General features: G+C 38.7%; 1 protein-coding gene across 9 annotated transcripts in view; it reads left to right on the top strand.

The window, feature by feature from the left end:
* Positions 1 to 25,705, top strand: part of PDE4D (phosphodiesterase 4D) — a 1,237,087-nt gene that overhangs the window by 1,045,420 nt on the left and 165,962 nt on the right. For all 9 annotated transcript variants that reach the window (XM_070412009.1, XM_070412010.1, XM_070412011.1 and 6 more), the window contains 3 exons: positions 8,963 to 8,999; positions 17,797 to 17,870; positions 22,703 to 22,752. In XM_070412009.1, the coding sequence (XP_070268110.1) occupies positions 8,963 to 8,999; positions 17,797 to 17,870; positions 22,703 to 22,752 (161 nt within the window). The remainder of the gene's footprint in view (positions 1 to 8,962; positions 9,000 to 17,796; positions 17,871 to 22,702; positions 22,753 to 25,705) is intronic.

Raw genomic sequence — 25,705 nt, 5'->3', positions numbered from 1 at the left:
AGCATACTGCATTTCCCCAAAGTATAGCCCCTCACCCTCTGTAGCACTTAAACGCTTTCTATAAATCTGCACTTTCTTATCCCACTGTGTCTCACAGTCATTAATTAGTCCATGTTCATCATTCGTAAATGAGCTTCAGATCTGTAGCACTTAATTGCATCCTGGAAATTGACACTTTTTTGTACTCATTAATTAGTACATACAGGTCTACAGTTGTTCTTATGGAAAATAATACAATCATTAATAAATGATAATATAAGAATAAACTGTTTTGTGTACTCACAACTGTAAACCTATTTTTGCCCATTATTTATCATTAATTTCTTATATTAAGGTGTCCACTCTTCTTCATCCCAAAATAACTTTCTTTTTCCAGTGGCTCTATTTCTATGTTATTTTTATCCCACTTTCTTGGGTTTGAAATTTAAGACATTTATGACATTTAGTCATTCACTTACACATAATTAACACACTTATGACGTTTATAACACCATCTATGAGGCATTTACTAAACTATGGAAGCGGAGAGGAGTAGGAGAGTTTGCCATCCAGGGAAAGCCAGGCTAAAGGAGCAACGTTTGCATACCATGAGGCACCAGAAATCATGGCTCAGTTAAGGAATGACAGACTGGTTGGTGTTAGTAGGGAACTGTGACAGAAGAGAAACACTATTTGAATACAGTGTATGGGACCTAAAAAGCCACAATAGTTTGTAGCTGGATTTGACATGGTCAAATTCTTACTTTTATTGCATACTGATTGATCTATTGTTGAGTGATTACATATCAAAGTTACTGCAGGGAAGTGGATCATGTTGAAATTCACAGAAAAAAAGGTTAAATATGAAGGAGGCCCAGGTGCAGGGAGTGGTGCTGGGATGAAGAGGCTGGTCCAGATGCAAAGGGCTTACAGAATGGGGTGTATGTGGTGTGTGTGTGTGTGTGTGTGTGTGTGTGTGTGTGTTGGGGCACTGCCAGTGGAGAAGGAGAATGAAAGGAAATTCTCTTGATGATTTTGTATGTGTTGCTCTAGTTACGCTTCCCTATTAAGAGAACCCCTTAGAAAGTTCAAATTCAAACAATACCAGTGAAGGTTTGTGATTATCTATTTGAATGAAATATTTTGGAAAACCTTTAAATGCTCTTTAAATTGAAATATAACCATTTAATTTATTGAGAAAGTTAGAAGGAAAATATCACTTCCTAATAGACAGGATGTCATCACCTTATTGTTTATAAATAGACACTCATTACATAGCTGAGGCACAAGGAGAAAGTAAGATGCATGATGGTTATAATAGTAGTCATAGGCCCATTACATGCATATGCCATCCTTCACTTCTCCAAGTATCTTCACATCTGCTCTCTCATTTGGCACTTTTCACAGTCCCATGGATAGGGACACTCGTTATGTCATTTTAGAGATGAGAGATCTAAGGTCCTGAGAGCTTAACCTTTTTCAAAACATACAACAAACACTTTGATAGTTTCTAGGAGAACATTATTTTGATGAGGCCACTTAAGCAAAGTGCTACACACTATTGCAGGAAAACTGCTGAGAAACAGAAGTACCTGTTGGCCAAATACATTGACCAAATTAGTTAGTCTGCACTGTGAACATTTGGTTTTCATTTATATTTTAAGAATAAAATAAGATAATAGCTCAGATTGGTCAGAGAAGTAATAAAGAAAATATGTGGCCAACTCTTGGAGATATATATATATACACACATGCATATACATATATATATACATACATATACAGGACAAGGCTAAACTCAGCATCTAAAAATCCTATATAAGCAGAGGAGAAGTTCCCATTAGCTTCTGCTCAGAAGATTGTCATACCATTTGCTAAATGTTTTCCCAACTGAGGGGTGTATTCATTGGCTGCATTTTTAATGAGTATCATTTTCTTACACATTTAGCCATTATTGATAACACCTAATTTATGCCAGTGTATTGTTTGAGACACTGTAGATCCATGAAAACAAGATAAAAGTTCTGTTTGGATCATGCATTTCTGTCTTTTGTTTTAAAAAAATTATAGATAGAGAAGGAGGCTTACTCAGTCAATATAGAGATTTCTATATAAATCTCTATTTTCACTTACACATCCATCACTTTAAATATTTGCTTGTCAGTGTTAGATCCTTAGTGCATTGTTCTTAATGTCTTCTGTATTGTTCCTGAAGCCATATAAGAAAAATTAATCACACTGCTAGAACAATTATGTGATGTGTTTCTTGACACAAGATATGCTGGGGAGTATTTAAATCCTCCTCACTACAGCCCTGCAATATGAGACATAAAGATGTGCTTCACAGATACGGCAAAAGAGAGCCTTCAAGAAAAACCAAGTCAGGAATAGCGAACACGGGGCTTTGAGGTCCTGGTCGTGTGTGCTGAGGAAACATCCCCATGATCCCATCTGCTGATGGCCGCTTCTCTCAGGCGTTGTGTCCGCTTTCCTTAAGGGTTTTGAGACTTCAGAGTTTTTCTTAACTAGATTGAAAAACTAATTTGCTGTCCCTGACTACTGCAGGTATGTCTAAACATATGTAAGGCATTAGTTCCTACTTTCCTCTCATCGAACGCAGACAAGTTAGAAGCAGAAAGAGAAAGAACAGCTTGCACCTCAGCAAATGCGGGAGGCTGCACTGTGACCGGAAGTCACTGACGCAGTTCAGTGAAGGACTCTGTCTCCTAGCAAATGTCATGAATGATCCCTAGACCATTGTGTCACTTCCAGAGAGAACACGCCTGCCTGCAGATCGCGTGTTTCCATGTCTCATATCCATGCCCACTTTGAGACTTAGAGAAGTTCACGTTAAATGTGTTATTTCCACCATGGCCAGTTTTGTTTCTTTGGCTATTTTGTTGTTGTTTAATTGTTTTTGGTGGGGTTTTTTTTGGGGGGGGTGGGGATTTGTTTTGTTTTCAGAAAAATCAGAACATAAGCATTCTGATTTATATGTTACCTAAAGGTCCCTTGGGTGATTTTTTTTAAGTACATTAAAATAAAATTTTCATCTAATCGTGGCTATTTTCAATTGTGAATATATTTTTACGGAAGCTAAAAAGAAGACAGTTGATAAAAAGAACTCTTACATTAAATCATGGAATTGATTTCATGTATTGACTGCACGCTTTGGGGGTTATTTTTTATTATTATTTTTATTACTGTCTTTTCTTGGAGGAGATCTAACTGAAGTTTTGTAAAGATTGCTCAAGAGCTGCGCAGGTCAACACGATAGCCATTAGTCACAAGTGGCTTCTTAATTTAAATGAATTAACATTAAATAAAAGAAAAAAACAGTTCTTCCGTTGCACCCGCCACATCCAAGTGCTAAGTGGCCGCATGTGGCTAGTGGATAATGTATTGGGTAACACAGAGAGTGTTTCCATCATTGCAGAAATTTCTGTGGGCAGTGCTGTTTCAGAGTCTAGAACATGTATGACTCTGTGGCTTCAGCATAGCTGAATCCATGTGAGGGTGCAGAAAGCAGCATGGAGTGGTGGAAACTACAGTATTGTAAAGCCTGCATGTAAACCCAGCTACACTGCACATTTCCATGCCTTAGGATTTCGTGACTCAGTAAGTCTTTATCCAGGAGACTGAGCTGGGGTTACTAACTGCTCACTTTGTAAGTAAAGGACTCTAACAAGAAAATTTCCATCAACCTACACAATCACTTTATAAGTAAAAAATAAAGGGTATATTCTCAGGATAAAAGAGTTTTCCAAAAGAATTTAGCTTTTTTAAAACCTCACTCCGTGGTCCCTGTTTGTTCTCTCTCTGGTGCAGACCAACGAACTTGCTGTTGGGCAACACCAGTCTCAGCGTGGCATTGGAAACCAATGAACTCTACCACTGGCCAAGAGCACCACCAAGGAGACTTTAGCTCTCAGAGCCCAGTTCCTTATCTTAGCATAGGAATAGGGGCATCTAATTAATGCAGAGCCATCAGAATGAAATACCGTGTATCGGTAGAGCTCAGTGTCTGGTACATAGTAGGCATGCATATACGTATTACACTCATACTCACTACTCTCTACTCTCTACTTGATCATGCGCTTCCTTTTAATCTACCACATGAGTATCTTTAAAACATTATTATACTAGCTACTCATAAATCTTCTCCCCAGAAACCCATCCTGGAGACAAAGAGAACAGGGCCACTGATGCTAAGAATGGGCCTGTGAAATAAGGTAAAGAGCCTGGTCCTAGGACGCAGAGTGAGGGCACTTGGGAATGCTTGCTGTGTACTCAGCCCTTTCCCCTCCTCCTTCCCCTCCATGGAAGGCAGCACTCAAAGCTCTGTGACAGTCACCGGTGACATCAACACTTCCGGAAGTCTATTGTGTTGGCTTTAAGTAAACAAAATAACTAAATACGTTTAGTGAGTGTATCTACACACATGTACAAGACATGGTTTTTTATTTAAGTTTTATATTGTTGACACTATTTCAAATGTCCCGCATTTCCTTCCCACTTTGCCCACCTCCACCCAGCCCCCCAACCTTGGCCCTCACAGCACTGTTGTGTGTGTCCATGGCCTATGCATATGTTGTTTGGCTAATTCCTTTACCTTCCTTTATCCAGCCCCCACCTCCACTCCCCTCTCCTCTGACATTTGTCAGTCTGTTCCATGTATCCATGCCTCTGGTTCTGTTTTGTTCATCAGTTGATTTTGTTCATTAGATTCTTTTTGAAATTAGAAAATATTTTTATACATACTTTTGAAAACAATTTGTCTTTTGTGCCATCATATAACTGACATGCTCGAGGGCACTTATGGACATCATAAAGTTTCTCTAACAAAGCCTAAATTTTTATTTTATGACAAGAACAGATTATTCTTTAGAATAGAGAATTTTTTGCTTATGTTGCATTAACTCCGATTTCATTTGCTTTATCATCGGTATATGTGATATGAGCACACGTGGGCCAAAATTCAGGGGTCTTGTTTTAGGATTTTTGTTGGCCAATATCAGGCCAGTCTTTAATTTTTAAATTGTTAATAAGAAGTGAGCAAATTATTTAAATTTCAGAAGACTAAGTAACTTCTAAGGTCATATCTACTCCTAAAGTTATATGATTTTTTGGTTTTTAATTTTTTAAGACTTTCCTTTTTAGAGCAGATTTAGATTCATAGTACATTATGTTAGGTATTTGTTTATTTCAGGTCTGTACTTCAGTGAACAGGGGAGTGGAGCCTGGTGAGTAGGTATGGCTAATTCTTCGGTGTTGTCAAATAGCTTAGGCACCTGGAAACATTTGTATGTACATATGAAAAATGAGAACCTACTTCTTTCCCTATAATTCTAAAAGGGGTAGATCAAGGGTGAATTAATAAATGGGTGATAGTTTTGAGTCTAAGGAAAGAAAGACACCAGGATTTCAAAATACCAATTTTCTGTATGTTTACCAATTCCCTAATTCTATTGACAAACTCAGAGGTGAACTTCTTTCTAATTTTATAGCAATAGGATGAAGCACAGAAGATCAAAAAGTGTTCGCAAGATTGGACTTAGAAAGTAAGCCTCAGCCCGCGGTTCCTCTTCAACGCGCTGGTTCATAAGACCACATGTCATGCTGAAGTTTGTGATGCGTGATGTTCAGAGGCAGCAGCTACTTTGTGCCACTAATGCTCTTAGTATCACAGGCTTGGGGTTCTTTGCTCAGTAACGTGTAAACTTTCTTCTAATTAATTGCATCTCCTTTTCCTTCTGGTTTGGTGATGAGAAAGCAGGGAAAGGTTTCTGGGTCCCAGTGAGGTCTCTGTAAGAGGGTTTGCTTTTGGATGTTCCTCCTTTCGTTATTCCCAACATTTCTGGTTTCTTATTGCAGAAAGAATCAGGATAGAAAAATAGAGTCGTAGATGATATGCAAATAGGAGAAGGATGGCCAAAGGTAGAGGGATTTTTCTTGACTCCAGGGTCATTCCACTTTGGAAAATCAGAAAATTCAATAGCGCACTTGAAGCCTTCTTCTATTGCCCTACTACCAGTAGTGCTGGCTCAGACTCACTCAGCAAGAAGTCGGCAAGAAAAGGACATAGTACATAACCTGCCTTTAGTTGAGAAATTTGCCACTGAACTGCTAGAAATAATCTTACTGTTACCAAAATGAGACAATCGATGTATTTGGCAAACACAACTCCTGGGTAATTCGCATTCTTCTTGCTGAGCGTAGGGGAGAAGCAGCGCCCCTCAAACCCGGGCTGGAGGAGGTGACTGTTTCAGCCCATGGGAACCAGGGCAGGTGACTAAGCACCTCCTTCCACACATGAGACTAGAGACCAGCATGGCACTGACTCTGCTGTGACTGTTACCAGCGTACCAATTTCCTCATCACATATGTCCACACACTCATACACACCACATGTATGCATTAACATGCACATGCATGCATTGGCATGCATATGTATGCACACATAGATGTACACATACACATATTAACATGCATACTCACACACAGAGACAGACAGATAATGTCAAAGCTTTATTTATAATCCCACCCCCCACCCTAACTCTTTCCCTTCCTGTCACCCATAAGTACTCCAATTCTTAAAAGAAGCAATTTTTTCCTAAAGCATACCCCAGTTGCTTTTTAAAAAAGTTTGTTGTTGTTATGCTTGTTTATTTGTTTTCATTTAAATGAAAGACAATGTTGTTTAATCTTCTCCAGCAAAGTCATGTCACCAGGAAGTACAATTTCAGGTCTCTAGGCAATGATCATTGTGCAAATTTGAATCTAGCGTCTCCCCAATTATAGGAGTTCCTAACAGTCTCTTCCCATTTTAGGAAGCAGCAATATTCTTATTGTGTGGAATTGTAATCCCTTCTAATACTTCAGTTAGTTACGTTTCCTTTTTTAAAATGTTCCTTGTTGGGAAAATTGTTTAAGTGCAGCATTTCAGAGTCATTTTCTATCATAAGTTTTTTTGGGTGTGTATTTACTCAATTCATTAAAACTCACACATACTTTAAGCCAAATTATATACAAGAACAGAATGATCTTCTATGAATCTTAACTGCCAAATCTGATATTTTATTATGATAAGCAAATTTTAATTGTATCCTAACATAGGATACAATTAAAATATGCTTATATTTGTTTTCCTCCATATCAAAATAATATAGATGTTACATGCATTATTGTACTTGTGACAGTGGACCTGATAAGACATCTTAATATTAAGGTGAGACTCAGACAAAGATTTTAAAATTATATATTCAGTACATATTCAAAGATAATGTAAGCATTACATAATTTTGAAAAGAAAGGGATTATAGTATATAACCTGCCCTTTAGTGAGAATATTTGTCACTGAAATGCTAGAAATAATTTTACTGTGACTAAAATGAGACAATCGAGTAATTTCTGGGTAATTCAAAAGAGTAAAATATCTTCGTCATTAAAATTATAACTGTCTCTGTACTTTGACAGAGAAAGAAGCAAGACTGATAAATTATTTTAAATATTATGTATTCTAAATACATCTGCAGTGCTGGGGTATGAAATACAACCAAAGACAGAATTAAGTGTTTTAAAAGACAGTCACACCCTTTTGGGCTTGGAGTGATTCAAACCAATGTTATTCATGTAAAAAATTAGAAAACTTATTTCCAGAGATTAATCCCCATGGATGATGTGCCTTGGTCAAGATGACTTAGTTCTTAGACAATAAACTTTGCAGTCAGGCAATTGCAAAGAATAAAATGGAAGAAAACAGTGTATCTTAGGAAAATATCTAGATTTCATGTTATCTTAATTTTGGCTATCTGAATAAACTCTACAAAGAACAGGTGCCCCTCAAAAAAATGTTAATTCTGAAACTAAGGGGGTGCAAAATAACACGGTTTCCTTTAAATTGTGTTCCAACCTTTTTCTGCTTTTTATTTTCCCACACTCTGAATTTCAGGATCTCTGTGTAATTTGATGATGATCATAACAACTGGTCCAATTATTGGTAATGAGCCGTTTACTGACGTCACCCATACGCTGAAGCTGACTTCCTGAGAGCTGTTTTAGGTCACTTAGGTCCTTCTCAATTCATGAGTGACTGAACGGTTCGGTTGCAGGGTTCTAAGTCAGGGTCATGTCCGGCTCTCTGTGTTGAATAACTGCCTTCACTTTGGATTAAAGAGCTTCAGCGAGCCAGGTCAAGAACTGTCCCATGGAGATTTTGGAAATCCTTCTCACAAATTATTCATGCTAAGCAATACCACAAAAGGGCTCTGGGCCCTGGTTTCACACTTTCCTCCGCGTTGCACAACTTTCCTTGCCTTTCCCTGTCCCTCTGGGACACGTCATGCTGACACCTTGCTCTTGCATCCCAGGCGCAGTGTGGCTGAGGTTGCTGCAGCAACAGCACACACGGGGTAACATTCCCCCGTAATTACAGCGGCTGGGACGTGAGTCAGTTGAAAAGTTGCACTGGGTTTTTCTTAGGGTATGATGCAGTCCCGTGTCATCTACAGTTCCCAGCCCAGCCAAGACTCACACACCATGATGTGGAACACGCGAGGCTCATCCCCTTCCCATGGTAGATGGACCAGGGGCCTCTCACCAAAGCCACTGCCGTTGCTAGCTCCTTCCGCAGCACCCTTTCCTGGTATCCACAGGGAGGGGCCAAGAGCAAAACTCAGGCCCCGCTGCTTGAACTCTGTTTCTGCTAATGCGCATCCTGTGTGCTTATTTAATAAACAACAGTGACCTTGGCTGATGGTCAAGAAGCTCACCTTCTTACCCAGGAAACTGGACAATAGTTAGCGTCCCAGGAGACATGCTTTCATCCCAGTGGCTGGGAAGAACTTATGCTGAAGAGTAAGGATGGAATCACTGTAATTCTCTATGGGAATTTAGGAAAGTGGACCTTACCATTGGACATTGATCAAAAGTGGCCAAAGAGTTAGTCGATAACCTCTAACACTGGGTTTGCTTTATTTTCCAGACACGGAGATGACTTGATTGTGACTCCCTTCGCTCAGGTAAGCACAGTTTGGTGCATGGGCAGGTTTCTCATTCAAAATTTAATTTGAGGGATTAGTTCCGGTTCTTCATTTTCAATCAAACACAAGTACAAATACAAATTCTATGGTTCATTCAAGTAATTCGAAGGCAGTTCTAGAAAATGTGACCTTGGCCATATTGGTCCGTTTCCTATAAACCCATACACCTGAAGAGTTTCTTTGCTGCAAATCACAGATTACCTAACTGACATTTAAATGGGACCATACTTTCTTAACGGACAGAGCACTAGGAGCAGAAGGCCATATCATGGATTAAATTACATTTCGTATAATTAGGTACATGTTCAGTGCTTGAAATGGAATATTCCAATTCAGCCTCATGCTTTATTTGCTCCTTTTTTTACATGTCATTTGTACAAAGATTTAATTGAATGATGTATTTGTGTTTCTTTGTTCCTTTTAGATATACACATCATGAAAATATTTTAACCACATGACATAAATACTAGAAGGTGATAAAATTATCTAAAGCAGCGGTTCTCAACCTGTGGGTCCTGACCTCCTTTGGCGGTCTAACGTCCCTTTCACAGGGGTCGCCTAAGACCATCCTGCATATCAGATATTTACATTACGATTCATAACAGTAGCAACATTACAGCTATGAAGTAGCAACGAAAATAATTTTATGGTTGGGTCACAACATGAGGAACTGTATTTAAAGGGCCAGAAGGTTGAGAACCACTGATCTAAAGCATTTTGAAATATATATAAAATGGTCAATGACCAGATATTTTTTTTTACATAGACCAGTGCTCTTCAACCATAGCTACACATTAGAATCACCTAGAAAGCTTTTATTCTAGGCTGCATCCCTGATCAATTGAATTCAAAAATCTGGGCCCAGTATTTTTCCAGAAAAAGATGAGAGCCTCTGGTGTAGACAGACTTAGGACAGAATGGAATAAAACTGATTTAACTTAGAGCATGAGACAGGTTTCAAGCCAACGCTGACTGTTAACAAGAAATGTTAAATATTGGAATATGGGTAATCCAGAGAGATTATAAAAAAAAAAAATCATATCAGACTAGCTCTATTGCCTTGGGCAACTAATTAAAATTCTCTAAGACTTCTTTTTTTCAGTTGGTAAAATTGGAGGGAAAAGCTGTATAAATGATAAGCCCGAGTTCAAACCCCATCTCCTCCTCCTGCTAAATGAACGGCCTTGGGCTAGTCCCTGAATTCTCCCAAGCTGGGTTTCCTCCTAAATGATAGTGCCAAGAGCACCTACCTCATAGGGTTGTTAAGAGATTGAAATAATAAAGTAGCATAATTTCTATAAAATAAAATGCTTAATGAATTTTTAGTGTTATCGGTAAGGGCTTTTTCACTTATAAAATGTCACACTAGGTGTTGTTTTTTAAAATGATTAATGACAATGTTTGGATAGTAGAATTATGTATAATTCTTTCACTTTTTCAAGTTTTCTGAAATTTTTTAATGGTTATAATTTAGATGAGACATTTAATGAATCCATAAATAATACAACTGCATAATAGTGATTTTTAAAAATTAATGAAGGCAATTAAAAGTGCAATAAAACCACCACCCTTTTCAGACAGTTCGTGTCTTGTTTGCTTAAGGTTTTGCTGGAGATCATAAATTATTTCTGGTAACTATATTTCTATGTTCAAAATAATGTATGCTCACATGTTTTAATCGTGTTTTGTGATAGCAAAATTATTGAAAACTAAATATTTTTAATTGCTTATTAATGAGAACCCATAATTTTTTCAAAGAGCTGAGAACTGAGTGAAAACATAATCAGGCAAAACATATAAATAACCATCACCAAATATAGAAACAATCTCCCAACCTGAGCTTACTCAGGTAGCTATTCTTGCTTCTAACTAAAATCTCTAGATATTGTTATAAGAAGAATTTAGCTAAATATCTGAAAAAATAAAAAAAATATTTTGCACATACCTTCTTACTTCGAGTAGTATTTATTAATTTCTTATATATATTAATAAATTTGACTTTGTCTTTATCATTAGTGTTCTTAAATTCTAAGGAAATCTCCTCTTTTAAATAATCAGATTTTTCCTATAGTGTACCTCTATAATCTCTAAAAAACTAATAGACTTTCAGTACACTGAGAAATATATATGTGTGTAAAATATCACTTAGTCTGTGCTAGTAAACTGTTCAAATAAATATGTGTACTTAATACCCTCAGAAATTAGAACTTTAAAGATAAACCAACTTGGTAATATATAGGCATATCTGATGCCTGAAAGGAATCCGGAATGTATTTAGAAGAGTTTGCTTATGATTAGCTTGATGACTCATATCACCTTGAAGAAGGTGGCCATTGCCCCAAAGGCTGCAGATTCTTTTTAAGTGGCTTCAACATTGTTTTCGCAAATGGAATTTTCTAGGGTATGTGGTCTATAAAGTTACAGTAGAATTGTTTTTTTTAAAAAAAAAAAAGCATGTTAAAAACCCTGACCAATTTCACCACTAATAGAGCATCTTTGGGAAACCAGATAAGAAAGAAGGGTTAGCAGCAGTCTTATCTTAAGCCCTATTAGGCACAACCACCTTATTTTGTGGACCTACCCAATAACTCCTCAAATTTTCAATACAAGATAGAATAGTCACCATTGAATGCTAAATATTATTATGCTTAAATTATAAGATGTTTATGTCACTTGAGGTGATACCATTATTATTCAGCCTAATATATCACGGTGCTTTTGCCAATGGACAGAAGACAGTTGATGTTAGACAAGTCTCTCAGAGACATGTTCAAATAGACCAAAGAATTCTCCACTTTCCCCAGCATGCTTTGGGGTTTGGAATGTCATCCTAAATTCTTCTGGTGAAAAAGCTATACTACCTTCAAAATAATCTATTTTTGCATAGAGACTATAGAAAAGATATATAAGCAAAAGGAGGAAAAGAAAATATCCCATAATTCCAAACACCAAAATAGCTAGTATTGACATTTTTTATATCTCTTTAGGCTTATTTTTCTGTGCATATTTTCGTTACCATAATTCTTTTTGTTGTTATTTGTTTGTTGATCCTTCCCCAAGGATACTTTTCCCATTGCTTTTCAGAGAAAGAGTGCAAGGGAGGGAGGGAGGAAGGGAGAGAGAGAGAGAGAGAGACAGAGAGAGAGAGGAGAGACATCAATGTGAGAGAGACACATGGATCAGTTGCCTCCCACAGGAGCCCCAACTGAGGTATGTGTCCTTGGCCAGGAATCGAATGGAGACCCTTCAGTGTGTTGGCTAATGCTCCAATCACTGAACCACCCACCAGGGCTTTACCCTAAGTCTTTAAAATGAGCCTCCCACTATTTAACATGGACAAAGGTCTTCTCCCAAACCCATCTCATCTTCTGTTCTTTAGAACTCATTTCTTCTATGCCTGAGTGTGTCTCCAAAACACAAAAGGATCCCTCCATTTTTCCTCCAGTTGTGGTTTCCTGTGATGCTAAGAGAATAAACTCTTAAATTATAGGAGAATTTAGGAAGTCATGCAAGGATATATCCCATGTTCATGGACAGGGCTGAAGGCCAAATCATCTTGAATGGGCATCATCGTCAGAAAGGATCCTACAGTAACCCTCCCATGTCCACAGCACTGCCAGGGTTAGAAATTCTTGCTGGTGTGTTTAAACTAAACTCTCTTCCACTCTCAATTTATTATGTTATTCCCCTGTAAGCTCAGCATCCTCTTTATCTTCAGAAAAAGTGACAGCTTTAAACATTGGATTTATTTCTATTTTGAAATATTCTCCTATGTTCATGCTAAAATCTTTGGTGTGGGAATTTCCTTAGGCACAAAGGCTAGATATTGAGAAGAATCCCAGTGCCACGCCATGTCCTACCACTTGGCAACTGGCATTTTTCTCCCAAGAGTGCAGAAACGATTTGGCCAACGTTCTTGCAGGGGCCAAGGAAGCACAACACTGATGAAATGTAGGAAACCCTACTTTGTAGTCAGCTGCCTCTGGACCCACCAGTCCATTATTCGTTATGTCTACCTTGTAAAACTCTAAGTCAACTGGAATTCTCATCTGGAAGTTAAAAAGAAGTGGTAGCCCAGCTGACAAGGCTCAGTGGCTGAGTGTTGACCTCTAAGTTAGGAGGTCACAGTTCGATTCCCAGTCAGAGCACATCCCCGGTTGCTGCTTGATCCCCAGTGTGGGGGGTGCAGGAAGTAACTGATCAATGATTCTCTCTCATCATTGATGTTTCTCACTTTCCCTTTCCCTTCCTCTCTGAAATCAGTCAAACTATTTTAGAAAAAAAAAGTGGTATCTTTGATCAAGGAAAAGACAGAAAATACCCAAATATGATCTTGGATCCTGGCTAGACCCTCACATCGTGCAGACTAAGGAGATAAGCCTGATTTCAAAATCCAGGGTAGGAACAACTGAGTCATTTTACCTTTACTCTAACCAAATTAAAGGAGCTCAGATAATTTTATTAAAATGTAGTAGTTGTCAGCCCTATGGAGCATTACTCTTCCATTGGTCACAGAACATTGCCAATGTTTTTAATGCCCCTGCATGATCCCTGTTTCACGGAGCAGCAGCCATGCTGTGGCCTCATCACAGTCCCCACTCGCTAACTCCACCAGGCTCACCCTGCCAGGCTGTGAAAGAAGATAATTATCACATTTCAGTTGCTTCTATCTGTTAGTTTTTCTGTATCCTTCATTTAAAAATAAAATCGCAGCTAGCATCTTCTAGGAATCTATAAATCAATATTTGTTGACATACAAAAACAGCAATTTTGTATGGTTTGACCAGCACATAATTTGGAAAGAGGTTTTATTTTCTATCAAAATGACCTTTCAATCTTATAAATAATCATAATTTGACTCCAGTTTTGTTTTTCTGTTTTTTTCCTGGAGGTCAAGGCAAGGTATTCTCCCTCCCACTTTCCCCAAGGCCAGTGGCAACACATGGTCTGTGTTTTAGCGCCATCTAGTGGTATAAAGAGTAGTTAGAATGAAAAACACAATCCTCAAAAATCATTTCTTTGTTATTTTTTTAGGCAGGATTTTTTGTAACATTGTTGCAGTATCTTTAAAAAAAAAAAAGAAAATAAATTTCTGAATATTTTCAATAAATTATTGTTATACAAGTATACATTTCTTTTAGGCTATTATGTTCAGTTGTTTAACTTTTTAGTGAAGCCCACATTTCCTGCTGTTTTCAGTGAATGTTCAGAAGTACCTAAGAAAACCTGGTGTGCATAAATAACATCTAAACCCTTTCCTGGGCTAGTACATGATCCATCTTTATGTTTAAGGTTTCCATAACACTACTATAATTTCTTTCCCAAAGTGTGTATATTTCTCACCATTGCCAGTGTATTTTTTACCTTGACTTATTACACTTTTGCTTGGATGGACGGAAGAGAAAGAAATGACCTTAATTTTTTAGCCATTAAGCTGTGTGAGAGAAAGCCTTAGGGACTTCTTTGGTTAACCAATATTCGGAGCATTGAAGCTCTGACAACAGTTCCTAAAGAGTTGAATTCAAGGGGAATGAGACCTGCCCCAGAACAGAAGCAAAAACTAATTGGACCCTAACTCAGTGTCTTGAGTCAAACTGTTTCTAGCTCTCCCCTACAGCCTAGAGTAGCAGATGCCTCACTTTTTGGTTCTGCAATGCAAATGAGATTATACAAGACCAAAATAGTGGCCCTGGCTGGTTTGCTCAGTTGTTAGAGTCTCGGCCATGGGTTCGATTCCTGGTCAAGGGCACATACCTGGATTTCAGGGTTTGATCCCCGCCCTGGTTGGAACAGAGGCAACCTATCGACATCTCTCTCTCACATCTCTCTCTCTCTCTCTCTTTCTCTCTCTCTCTCTCTCTCTCTTTCTCTCTCTCTCTCTCTCCCCCCCTCCCTCCCTCCCTCCTTCCCTTCCACACTCTATAAAAAAAAAAGGAAAACTATCTTTGGGTGAGGATTAACAACAACAACAAAGATTAACACAGTGCATTTGCGATGGGGATACCTAGAGTCAAAGATTTAAGATTTGTCTGGGATTTTTCTTTTTACTTCTGCCAGTATTATGTGTCATCGTGTGGAAGATAAGAGTAATATAAAATTTATAGAATATTATTTGTCCTTCCACAAAAACAATGACCTAGTACTTGCACACGTAGGGAATGATGCATTTACAAGGCTATTTACTGCAGCAATGTTTGCAAAGGAAAAATTTAGGAAACAGCCTAAAAGCCAAGTAGTCTAAGGGACAGACAGCTGAATGAGGGACTGAGAGGGAAATGTCTTTGGTCACCTTTTATTTTGACATATACATATGAGAGAACATACGTAGAGATTATCTAAAAATATAAAGAATACCAAAAATCAACACTCTAAGAAATAGAACAGTCCCAATATTTTAACGTCGTGGAGTATTCCTCCCCAATTTCATCTTCCTGCCTCCTCTCAGAAATAACAATAATTTTGAATTTTGTCTTTGTTACTGAGAGGGAGACATTTTCCTTTTTGCCCTTTTCTGTTTAAATTCCGCATCATCTGAAGATACAAATCATACAAAAATAAATACTTTAAATTTAAAACCAAAACAAAGTAATGTGATGTAATATATTTGTTATGACAGAGTCAAAAGCCTTTATACCAAAAGCCAGTTGTAGTATATCTTTTGTGACAATATTTTCTTTCAAATGAGCATAGAACATGAATTACCTGCGGTATAATTTCTATTTACCCAGCTGTCAAATGTAGTGCACTTAGTATAATTTATTAGGATAAAATTCTCAGAATTCTGAGGTTAAAATTTTGCCTAGAGAAAGGATTGATTAAGGAGTGCAATAATCTTATTTAAAGTGTTTTATTAATGTATTTGATATTCCATTCTTAAAGCATAAATTAAGCCTGCATGATTTAGTGACAGGGGATGATTTATTGGATTTATTTCTGCATCATTCAAGATTTCATGCCTAATGAAAGTCATCATGGTCCGATGTCAGCGGTAGGCTATTTGAATACGCCGTCACAGGCGGCATGACCTTTCAGTGCTGAGAGTTGTTTATATGTGATAATGAGCCAGGTTTTTCCAGTGACTGAGTTAATCGTGGTTGGCACCTTAGGAAGCACCATTAACTCCTTTGGGGGCTGGTGCTGAAGGTCACTGTCCCAGGGCATAAACAGCACCCCGTGACCTCCACAAATTCATGCCAACTTCAAAAAATATCTCATTTTTTAGAATTTCTTAGAAAGCACTTAGACTGACTTTTGTTTAGGTCCATGCCAAATGGGAAGAAAAAATCTGAAAACAGTTCTGGAAACCTTGGAGCAATTATAAATTTACTTTTATATAAGTACAATATTTATATAAATTAGACACATTATATTTGTATAAATTATATATATAATCAATTTATATTATCAATCACAGGCATTTGTAATTCCCTGTGCTCAGACCAAATCAAATGGAATGTTGCTAAAATGAGTGAATATTCACGGAGTACTTCCCTTTGCCAGGCATTGTTCTTGGCACCTAACTTGTCATTCCATATCATCTTCACAACATTTTGAGATAGATATTACTATTCCAGTTTATAGATGAGGGCGCTGAGTTACAGAGAAATTATGTGACTTTTCTAAGTTCACACGTTGGAAACATAGCAGACTCGGCTGTCTGAGCTGTTATGTAGTACCTAACAGGATATTTGTAAACTGTGTTTTAGATCATTGAACAGTCTGGTTGTCACCCAGATTACCTATACAGTGGTCGGCAAACTCATTAGTCAACAGAGCCAAATATCAACAGTACAACGATTGAAATTTCTCTTGAGCCAAAGTTTTTAAACTTAAACTATATAGGTAGGTACATTATTAACATAATTAGGGTACTCCTACGGCTTAGGAAGAGCCACACTCAAGGGGCCAAAGAGCCGCAGTTTGCCGACCACGGATCCTATAATCTCACCTAATACGAGTTTCACCCTGGAGAAAACTTGCCCATTCTAGGAGAAAGTAAGGAGCTCTTGTAACTTTTCTAAGTCTCATTTCTAATCCTTTTCCACTTTCTAGTTTCACTGAATTAGAAAAAATTCTGAGATAGTGGAACCCATTGGTCCTGCCTTTGGTGTGTGGATATGTTGTGCATTTATTAAACAAAATCTTATTGAGTATCTTCTGTGGGCCAGGCACTGTGCACATAACATGGTGGTCTGATTTTATGTGAGCAATGCCTCCCTGAATACCTTATAATTCATGATTCAAATAATCTTAACAAAGAAAATAATTTCTGTTTACTAGATAGACTAGCCATGTAGCAAAGGTGAAAACAAACATTTTTAAATTCACTTAGTAGTTCACTTTGAAACTATGACATTCTTGGTGAGTTTCTGAAGAGAATTTGAGGGTCATCTTTTTAAATTTTACGTCTAAAGTGAGACTTTTCTATTACACGGTTTCAAATTTACATAAAAATGCAATCATGCTATATGTATATCGCTTGGGGTATTGTGTTGGTGGCCGCAGAAACTGCTGCGACTGTCCCCATGTTCACAGACCACGAGGAGAAGTAGCTGGAAAATCCTTTCAGTCTGGCCTCTTAGGTTTCACAGACTCATGTAAACTTTACTAAGTACGTGGAGATTCTTTACTAATATAATATGAAACTAAGTTGCAAGCAACATCAAGTTTTCACTTAACAAGCCATTTTTCTAAATTGCCAAACCATTTTAAAATTGCATGAAAGATGGCCCTACTTCAAGAAGTTTAAAGGATCTTTTTTTTCCTTTTATCTTAGGTCTTGGCCAGCCTGCGAACTGTACGGAACAACTTTGCTGCATTAACTAATATGCAAGATCGAGCACCTAGCAAGTAAGTTACCCTTTGCTTTCTGCCCTTCACCCTGAACTTGTATACAGTGTTGTTTCTCAGTTTCATTGAACTCGAGGCAATATATTAGATTTCTCTGAGTCCTTGCCTTGTTGTCCAACCATTTACACTAAGTCATATGATGCCCTGTTAATTTTCTATAAATACTTTGTAGTGACGGTTCTAATATCAGAACTGAAGCAATATGTCAAATAAATATGGTGATTCCACCTGTCAGAAATCACCTGGCAAAATCAGTCCTCCGCCCAGTTACTTACACTCAGGGTAACTTGATAGTTTTGGCTTGCTTCATAAATTAACCACAGACAAATCATCTCATCAAGCCTAATGTCAATCCAAAGTCATCCTCCCAATTCTAAGTCAGTGATTACTGAGGGAAGCAGCATAGTATGCAAACATCATTGATTTTTCTGCCACCCGTTACCAACCCTCAGATCAGCCGCATCAGGGAGCAATTAATAGAATTGTAATTTCTGTGATAACAGGGGAAGCATTTGAAAAAAGGGAAGCTGAGATAGGAAATGATTATATGGGGGGGGTCTAATAACTGTGAAATATTTAAAAAGAGAAAATTAATTTTCTGAGATTAAATAAAAAACTGGTTAATTATTCAAATGGTCATTATTTTGACAATCTATTACTAATAATAAAATGTTATTAAAATATCAACTCTAATCAATTGCCAGGAAAAAAAAACATTTCTTTAAATCAATATTAGGAGAACAATAAGTAGAAATTTGTTTGGAATTATTTATCTAAGTGTATAAGATTTCATCGTAGCTACTACTTCTTAAAGAGCACAAAAATCTGAACTTTTCATCCCATAATAATAAAATTGACCTCCCAGATTCACATTTTTCATGGTTTTGTTTGTTGTTGTTGTTGTTTTAAAGAAAAGCTCTAGCTATTGTGCACCTATTTCCTTTGGTATAAAAAGGTTTCTTAGAAATCAGTATAAATGCTTCAATCCAAATAATTGCATGGACCTAAGAAGCTTCAGCTGACGGTCCTCTTTTCTAGGTAATGAATTTGCGTGGCCCTGTTCCCTCAGCCTGAACATTTTTTCTTACTTTCTTCTCCCTGTCTTCATCCACTGGGCTAATTGTAATTCATTCTTTAGGTCACAGCTTAATTATGATTTCTTTTGGGGCATCATCCCCACACTGGCTCTAAACTGAGTGATACGCCTTTCCGTCTCTGTGTGAGCGTGTCCTGTACCTAACTCCTATGCCAGCTCATGTCTCTGTGCTCAAGTCATCAGTTTGCTTGTCTAAACTCGGTGATCTTGAGAATGCCAGTCTCCAGTCGCAGGGGTTGTAGCGGCTCACACCTGTATTCCCTGTGCCTGGCATAGTGCTCGGCGCGGCGTAATGACTCTGCATGAGCTTGTTGTCTGGAAGACCGAGGTGGTGACGCCGTACGTGGGACCTGAACTTGTGCTTGGAGGTAGTTAGTCATGGCCACAGGTCTTCTGTGCCCCATGGCCACACACAGTCTGCTGACTCCAAGGAACCCTTGGGGCTTTGGCATTTGGTAGCTCAGTCATCTCCTCTTTGGAAAGTCTGAGCCCTGCAGGAGGAATGGGTTACTGGTATCTCTCCCAATCCTTTTCAGTATTAAGTTTTATCCGGAAATTGTTTTAATTGGTAAACAAGAAACTTTATAACTCCTTTTACATTTCCTTCAGACGTGGTCACTTGGGTACCAGCATCTAAACCTGTGGGAGGCCAACAGTTGATCAGACAGAATGAAGGCATCAGCCTGGCCTTGTGTATCCAAGGAGGGGACCCGAGTTCCATTCTATGCAAGACAGAATTTTTCAGCTGATTGGCAGTGAGAGAACAGATTAAAACGGGAAAGAGCAGCCAGCAGAAAATCGAAAGTCCTAGCTTATGCCTGATCTTGACTTACAGGATGACATCTAACCAAACAATATCGGATAGGCTCACAGTGATGGCCTTTGTGGTCTCTCTTTGGTCAATGCAGATTTGTATTTCTTTTACTGATTCAAACCAAATCAGCCTCCTTAGACATCAGAATAGTAAAGTTCACTACACACAGCTAAGCTCTGTTCCGTTCAGTGATAGCAAAGTGGATATCGCTCTGGCTTGTCCCATGATGACCCTGGGCACACACAGAGCCGCTGAAATACTTCCAAGCTCACCCTTGAACTCTGTGGAAGGCGGGTGCTACCCGGCACACTCTACCTTTTTGTTTGCTATGAGAAAGGAATCAAGAAAGAGTGAAACCCTGACCCCGCTGGGTACTCAGGTGCACGTGACTGGCTTTTATTAACCCCCCACTGATTCCCTAAGATTTTTCATCCCAGAAGTGAGTTCTCACTCACTTTTCATAATTGATTATCATTGTAACCATGGAGCAAACAATTAACATTTTCTGTTTGCCGTTTCTTGTTGAAATATCAAGTTCCCAAGTGCCATTTGTATAATTGATATTAAGAGAAGATAACAAGTAACATATCAATGACTTGGTTTTTCACAATTATAGAAAAGTTTTAAAATATTCAATTGGTAGCTTTTCTAGACCAAATCAATGCTTTCTAAATTTCCACAGAGCAAGGACTAAAAAGGAGTAACCAGTATGTAAATTATTTGAATAATAAACTTTCAGTGAGATGATAACAGTATATAGACCAGAACTATTTCAGAGTAGTAGTTTAAAATATTAACTTTCCTGTTTTATTAAGCATGAATCAAGTTTTAATTATTGCATAATAAAAACTAAAATAATTCAGAAAGAAATTTTGGTGCCTTTTCAATCAAACACAAAATTTCAGTCCCAAACTGACATGAGTAAACTTAAGAACAGAGCCAGACACTGTGTGGAACCAGGGCAGTGAGAACTTCAGAAGCACGAGACTGCTTTCCCGTAAACCTCCCGGCCCTGCTTAGAGCTTTGTCCTCTCAGGGAGGCAGATTGGAACAGGGCTCTGCAGGAGCTGCCACCCACACAGATGTGCGGCTGTTCGGCCAGCTTCCACAGAAGCATCCTGACAATAAGGCAGCAGAGCAGAGCGCAGGCTCTGGGATCATATCACTGTAGTTAAATCTCAGCTCTTTGAACAAACCTTTCCATTTCCCACAGCTTTGTTTTCCTCATTGGTACAATGGGAGCAATGAGACTAATTGCTTTAAGGTTTGATGTCCTCACAACCAGGTAATTCTTCCAAAGTGTTCACTTAGCACAGTGTCTGACACACATTAAGTGCTTATTAAGTGTTAACCACTAACAGAAGTACAAAAAATAATTCCCAAAAACCAACCAAAAATTTTTTAGACATTCTTACCTGTATCTTTTTTTTAATTAAGATAACTATATTTTGAAAGTTTCATTTAAAAATATATATATATTACATATATATTCTATATAATAAAAGGGTAATATGCAAATTGACCCTAACAGCAGAACCACTGGGAATGACTGGTCACTATGACACACACTGATCACCAGGAGGCAGATGCTCAATGCAGGAGCTGCCCCCTGGTGGTCAGTGAGCTCCCACAGGGGGAGCTCTGCTCAGCCACAAGCCAGGCTGAGGGCTGCCAGTACAGTGGTGGTGGTGGGAGCCTCTCCCGCCTCCTCAGCAGCACTAAGGATGTCTGACTGCAGCTTAGGCCTGCTCCCCGCTGGCAAGTGGACATCCCCCGAGGGGTCCCAGACTGAGAGAGGGCACAGGCTGGGCTGAGGGACCCCCCTGAGTGCACAAATTTTTGTGCATCGGACCTCTAGTATATATATATATGCACACATATATATACATATATAGAGAAACATCAGTCAGCTGCCTCCTCCATGCCCCCTATGGAGGGATCAAGCCCACAACCTGGGCATATGCCCTGACTGGGAATCGAACCAGCAACCTCTTGGTGCATGGGTTAATGCTCAACCACTGTACCACACTAGCCAAGCTTGAAATCTTCAGTTTTATGTAACAATTTTATAAAGTTATGTTTTAAAAACTTTTAATAGACATTCTATAACTGTGATTCTTTTCAACATAGTTTATTAAGCACTGGTTGAATACTGCATACATCAGACTGGGCTCTGTAGGGAATGCAGGCTAATCAGATAGTATGGTTTTATTACCTTAAGGGATTCATAATCATCTTGTGGAATTTGGCAAAGTTCTAAAAAATTAGAGAATACAAGATAGAATCTACTTAAGTACACTTAGTTTATAGTATTTCTAAAGTTTCTATAGCACCTATTTGCACAAATCATTCATATTGCTCTCTAACAAACATTATCAGAGATGTTTCTCAATATAAGAAAATAGAAAGGATAAAGTTTAAGTAGCTTCACTAATTGTGATATAGTTTACAAGGAGTGCATTGACTTCTGATGATGTACAGGCAATCATAAACATGAATGGCAAAAATAAAAACTTTTTAACCCTGTATTAGGGAAACCAATTGTATATTGACTGCTTTTTCAAATTCAGAAAGTCTGTGTTTGCTCTGTGAGCCCTGGCATAATTGAATACTTAGTCAACCAATAAGAACTTCCTCTTCTATCATGTGCCTGTGACATTTACATCAGCTTTATTTACCCCAAAGTCTGTAACTATGAGATGTAACTGGTGGTTTGGTGTTTTTTTTTGGACATGTGTGAGCTGAGCTCTAGGTCAAAGGGCACCTAGGCACTCCACTGGCTAGTCTGAAAAGAAATCTTTATTTGCATGTCCTAACAAAAATAATCCTGTAAGTTAAGATGGCATATCTGGAATGACTCAGAGAGTCACCAAGTCAACAGCAGCCCGTATTGACTGCTTTGTATTTTTCTCTCTTTGTCAGAAGATCACCCATGTGCAATCAACCGTCCATCAACAAAGCCACCATAACAGGTAAGAAAGATCTGGGAGCTTACTCTTCTCATGTCGAGGAAGAAACCATATTTCCCAAGATTCAATATAATATTAACACCAATTTTATAGAGCAATTGTAGAATTTTAAAGAAATTAATCCTTTATTCTCTATATATCATTCCTCTCATTGATCTCACAAACTGTCCATTGGAACTATTACTTGGAAAATCTTTACTGATATACCACTTTTTAAACTGTTTAAATGTGAGTTTGTACTGAATTTAGCATTGCTCTGGGCATATATATTTTGAGATATAGCATTTCCTTCAAAATGTTGGCCATGTTGTTGCCAGTTTTTTATTATCAGTGTGATGTTAATATTTGGTAGCTTGGTCTAATGCAAGTGAAAGCATAAATAAAAGGTACCCTCCTGGTTCATCATTAACCCAGTTGTGTGTAGGAAAGAACACCCTGCCAGTGGTCCCTGATATGGACCCAGAGAGTTGAGAATAAATTCAGTTTGGGAGGAGTGAGAAGAAGAATTATACTATATAGAAAAGTTCAATGGAATCAACAGAGCAGAAGTTGGGGAAGAAAAGTGGAAAGAAGTATGAGGGACATCAAGGGCAGAAAAATAAAATTATCCCAATTCCAGTTAGTCTATTTTAGACATGGGACTTGACCTCAACTGAACCGAAACAGAACAAATGGTCTCATTTTACTGAGCCTGAAATCAAATTGAATTCATTTAATCATTTCTTGAAACCCCAATTGATTCATTATTATAATTGACTAGGAAAGAAAACCTATGTTTTCTAAAATTATTACCAGAAGAAAATTAACATATTATCCAAAATAGACCAATATTTCATTTGCTTCAAGTGTCTCCCTTGGACTCTAACTCATAATATGCTGAGGAGCAGCTTATTAAGTTATAGTGAGTGTCCGGTCAGCACTTTTCAACCTGGCTTGTTAGTGATTTTTACATCAGAGTTGATTCTGAAGCACTTATTAAAGTTGGTTTTTCCTGAATGTCTTTTCGAATGAGACTTGTGTTCAGTGAATATTAAATTATTGGTTCTCTTTTCCATGTTTATTTCAAGATTTTTATTGGTGATGACTTTCAACTGTCATTTCGTAGTAGACATCTGGTTCACCACTGTTGTTCTTGACATTCATCGAGAGATGAACAATAACTGGAATTCCTGTGTATTAACATTCTTTGAGTAACAGATTTCTTCTTCAAAAACCCAAATTAAATGTCAGTTAGCTTACATTTGAACTAGGTCAGATATTTTGATCAGCTGCCTCCTGCACACCCCCTACTGGGGATGTGCCTGCAACCAAGGTACATGCCCTTGTCCGAAATTGAACCTGGGACCTTCAGTCCACAGGCTGACGCTCTACCCACTAAGCCAAACCGGTTAGGGCGATCAGATATTTCTATAGTCCCACTGTCCCAAGGCCCCAGGCCAGGAGCTTGTGGGTACAAATTAGGCCATATTAGAACTAGACCCTTTGTTTCTATCCATGCTCTATATTAAGGGATGAGCAGGCTAGGCTTGTGAGAGCATGTGCCTGGGGCCTCTAGTGAAAGACACCACATAGAACCTTGTCCCCAGTGCTGCTTCTGGGCACTAGTTCTGACCCCTATGAAGAGGGGCAAACCGTCCTCCCCACCCCTGTTGTTTTTGGAATAAGTAAGACTCCAACATTGTGTTATAAGCATAATGCAGTGCTATTTTGGTCCCTGAGACCTTTTGTAGTTTGAAGTCACACATGAGGCAGCCCACTGGAGCATCCTCCCAGAGGAGCAGCTGCAGGTAGCATTGGAGACTGTTGTGCCCAACAAGAGGTGGTGGGTGCTTAGTGGTCAAGTCAGCTGTCCCCCCGCCCTGGCAGTTGCTTGGCACTGGTTAAAGGGGGAGTAGCTGCACTCCAAAGGGCACAGACTTGGTTTTGAACACGTGTGAGAGACCTCATGGAATGCTTACATGGTATGGAGGCACAGGAGCAATGCCAGAGGGCGTTGTGAGTTACTAAAATTTAGTAACTGTGAATAACTAAAACTGTGAGTTACTAAAATCTGGGAATTAAGGCTAATATGGCCTAATTTGTACCCACAAGCTCCTGGCCTGGTGCCTAGGGACAGTGGAACTATAGAAATATCTGATCGCCCTAACCAGTTTGGCTTAGTGGGTAGAGCGTCGGCCTGTAGACTGAAAGGTCCCAGGTTCAATTCCGGTCAAGGTCATGTACCTTGGTTGCGGGCACATCCCTAGTAGGGGGTGTGCAGGAGGCAGCTGATCGATGTTTCTCTCTCATTGATGTTTCTAACTCTCTATCCTCCTCCCTTTCTCTCTGTAAAAAAAAAAACAATAAAATATATTTTTTTTAAAAAAAGAAAAATCTGATCTAGGAAGGGAAGCCAATAAACTGCCATTAGCTGTCTAGTCCAGCTGTGTTCATCACAAAGCACAACAGGCATTAACTGACAAGTGCCCAAGTGTAGCAAACCCAGGTGGGAAGGAAGGTGGATGGCGGGGGGGGGGGGGGGGGGGGGGGGCGATGAGGGCCACAGCAGGGGAGGGTTCCCCTGTCTGAGCCCATTCTGAAAACGTGGGCTCCTGAAAACATGAATAATGATAATAATAGTGGTTGAACTTTGATGGGAGACTTGAGACACACAGAAAAGGTGGTGCTTGTGAACTCCTTCCCTCAGCAGCTGACTGCTCAGATCCTACCGCCAAGTGACTCCCCCAATGTTGGAACCCAGCTCTACCTTTGCACTTGTCCTGGGAAGGGCACGGAAGGGTGTTAAAAACAGTCAGTGGGACATCCGTTAAGATGAACTTGGCCTTCTTAGACATTTTGTTTAGGGGCTAGAGGAACAGTGTAGCATAGAGTTAAGTTTGTGACTGGTCCAAAAGGCTGCTATGGTACCCAGGTTCAGGGTGCCCCTGGAGGGCAACTTTACAGAACATCACTGATG

This window comes from Myotis yumanensis, unplaced genomic scaffold, assembly GCF_028538775.1.
Source record: "Myotis yumanensis isolate MYYU_CA2020_CCGP unplaced genomic scaffold, mMyoYum1.0.hap1 SCAF_4, whole genome shotgun sequence".
NCBI lineage: Eukaryota > Metazoa > Chordata > Mammalia > Chiroptera > Vespertilionidae > Myotis > Myotis yumanensis.
The sequence above is the reverse complement of the archived record's forward strand: the minus strand, read 5'-3'. Positions and strand labels throughout refer to the sequence as shown.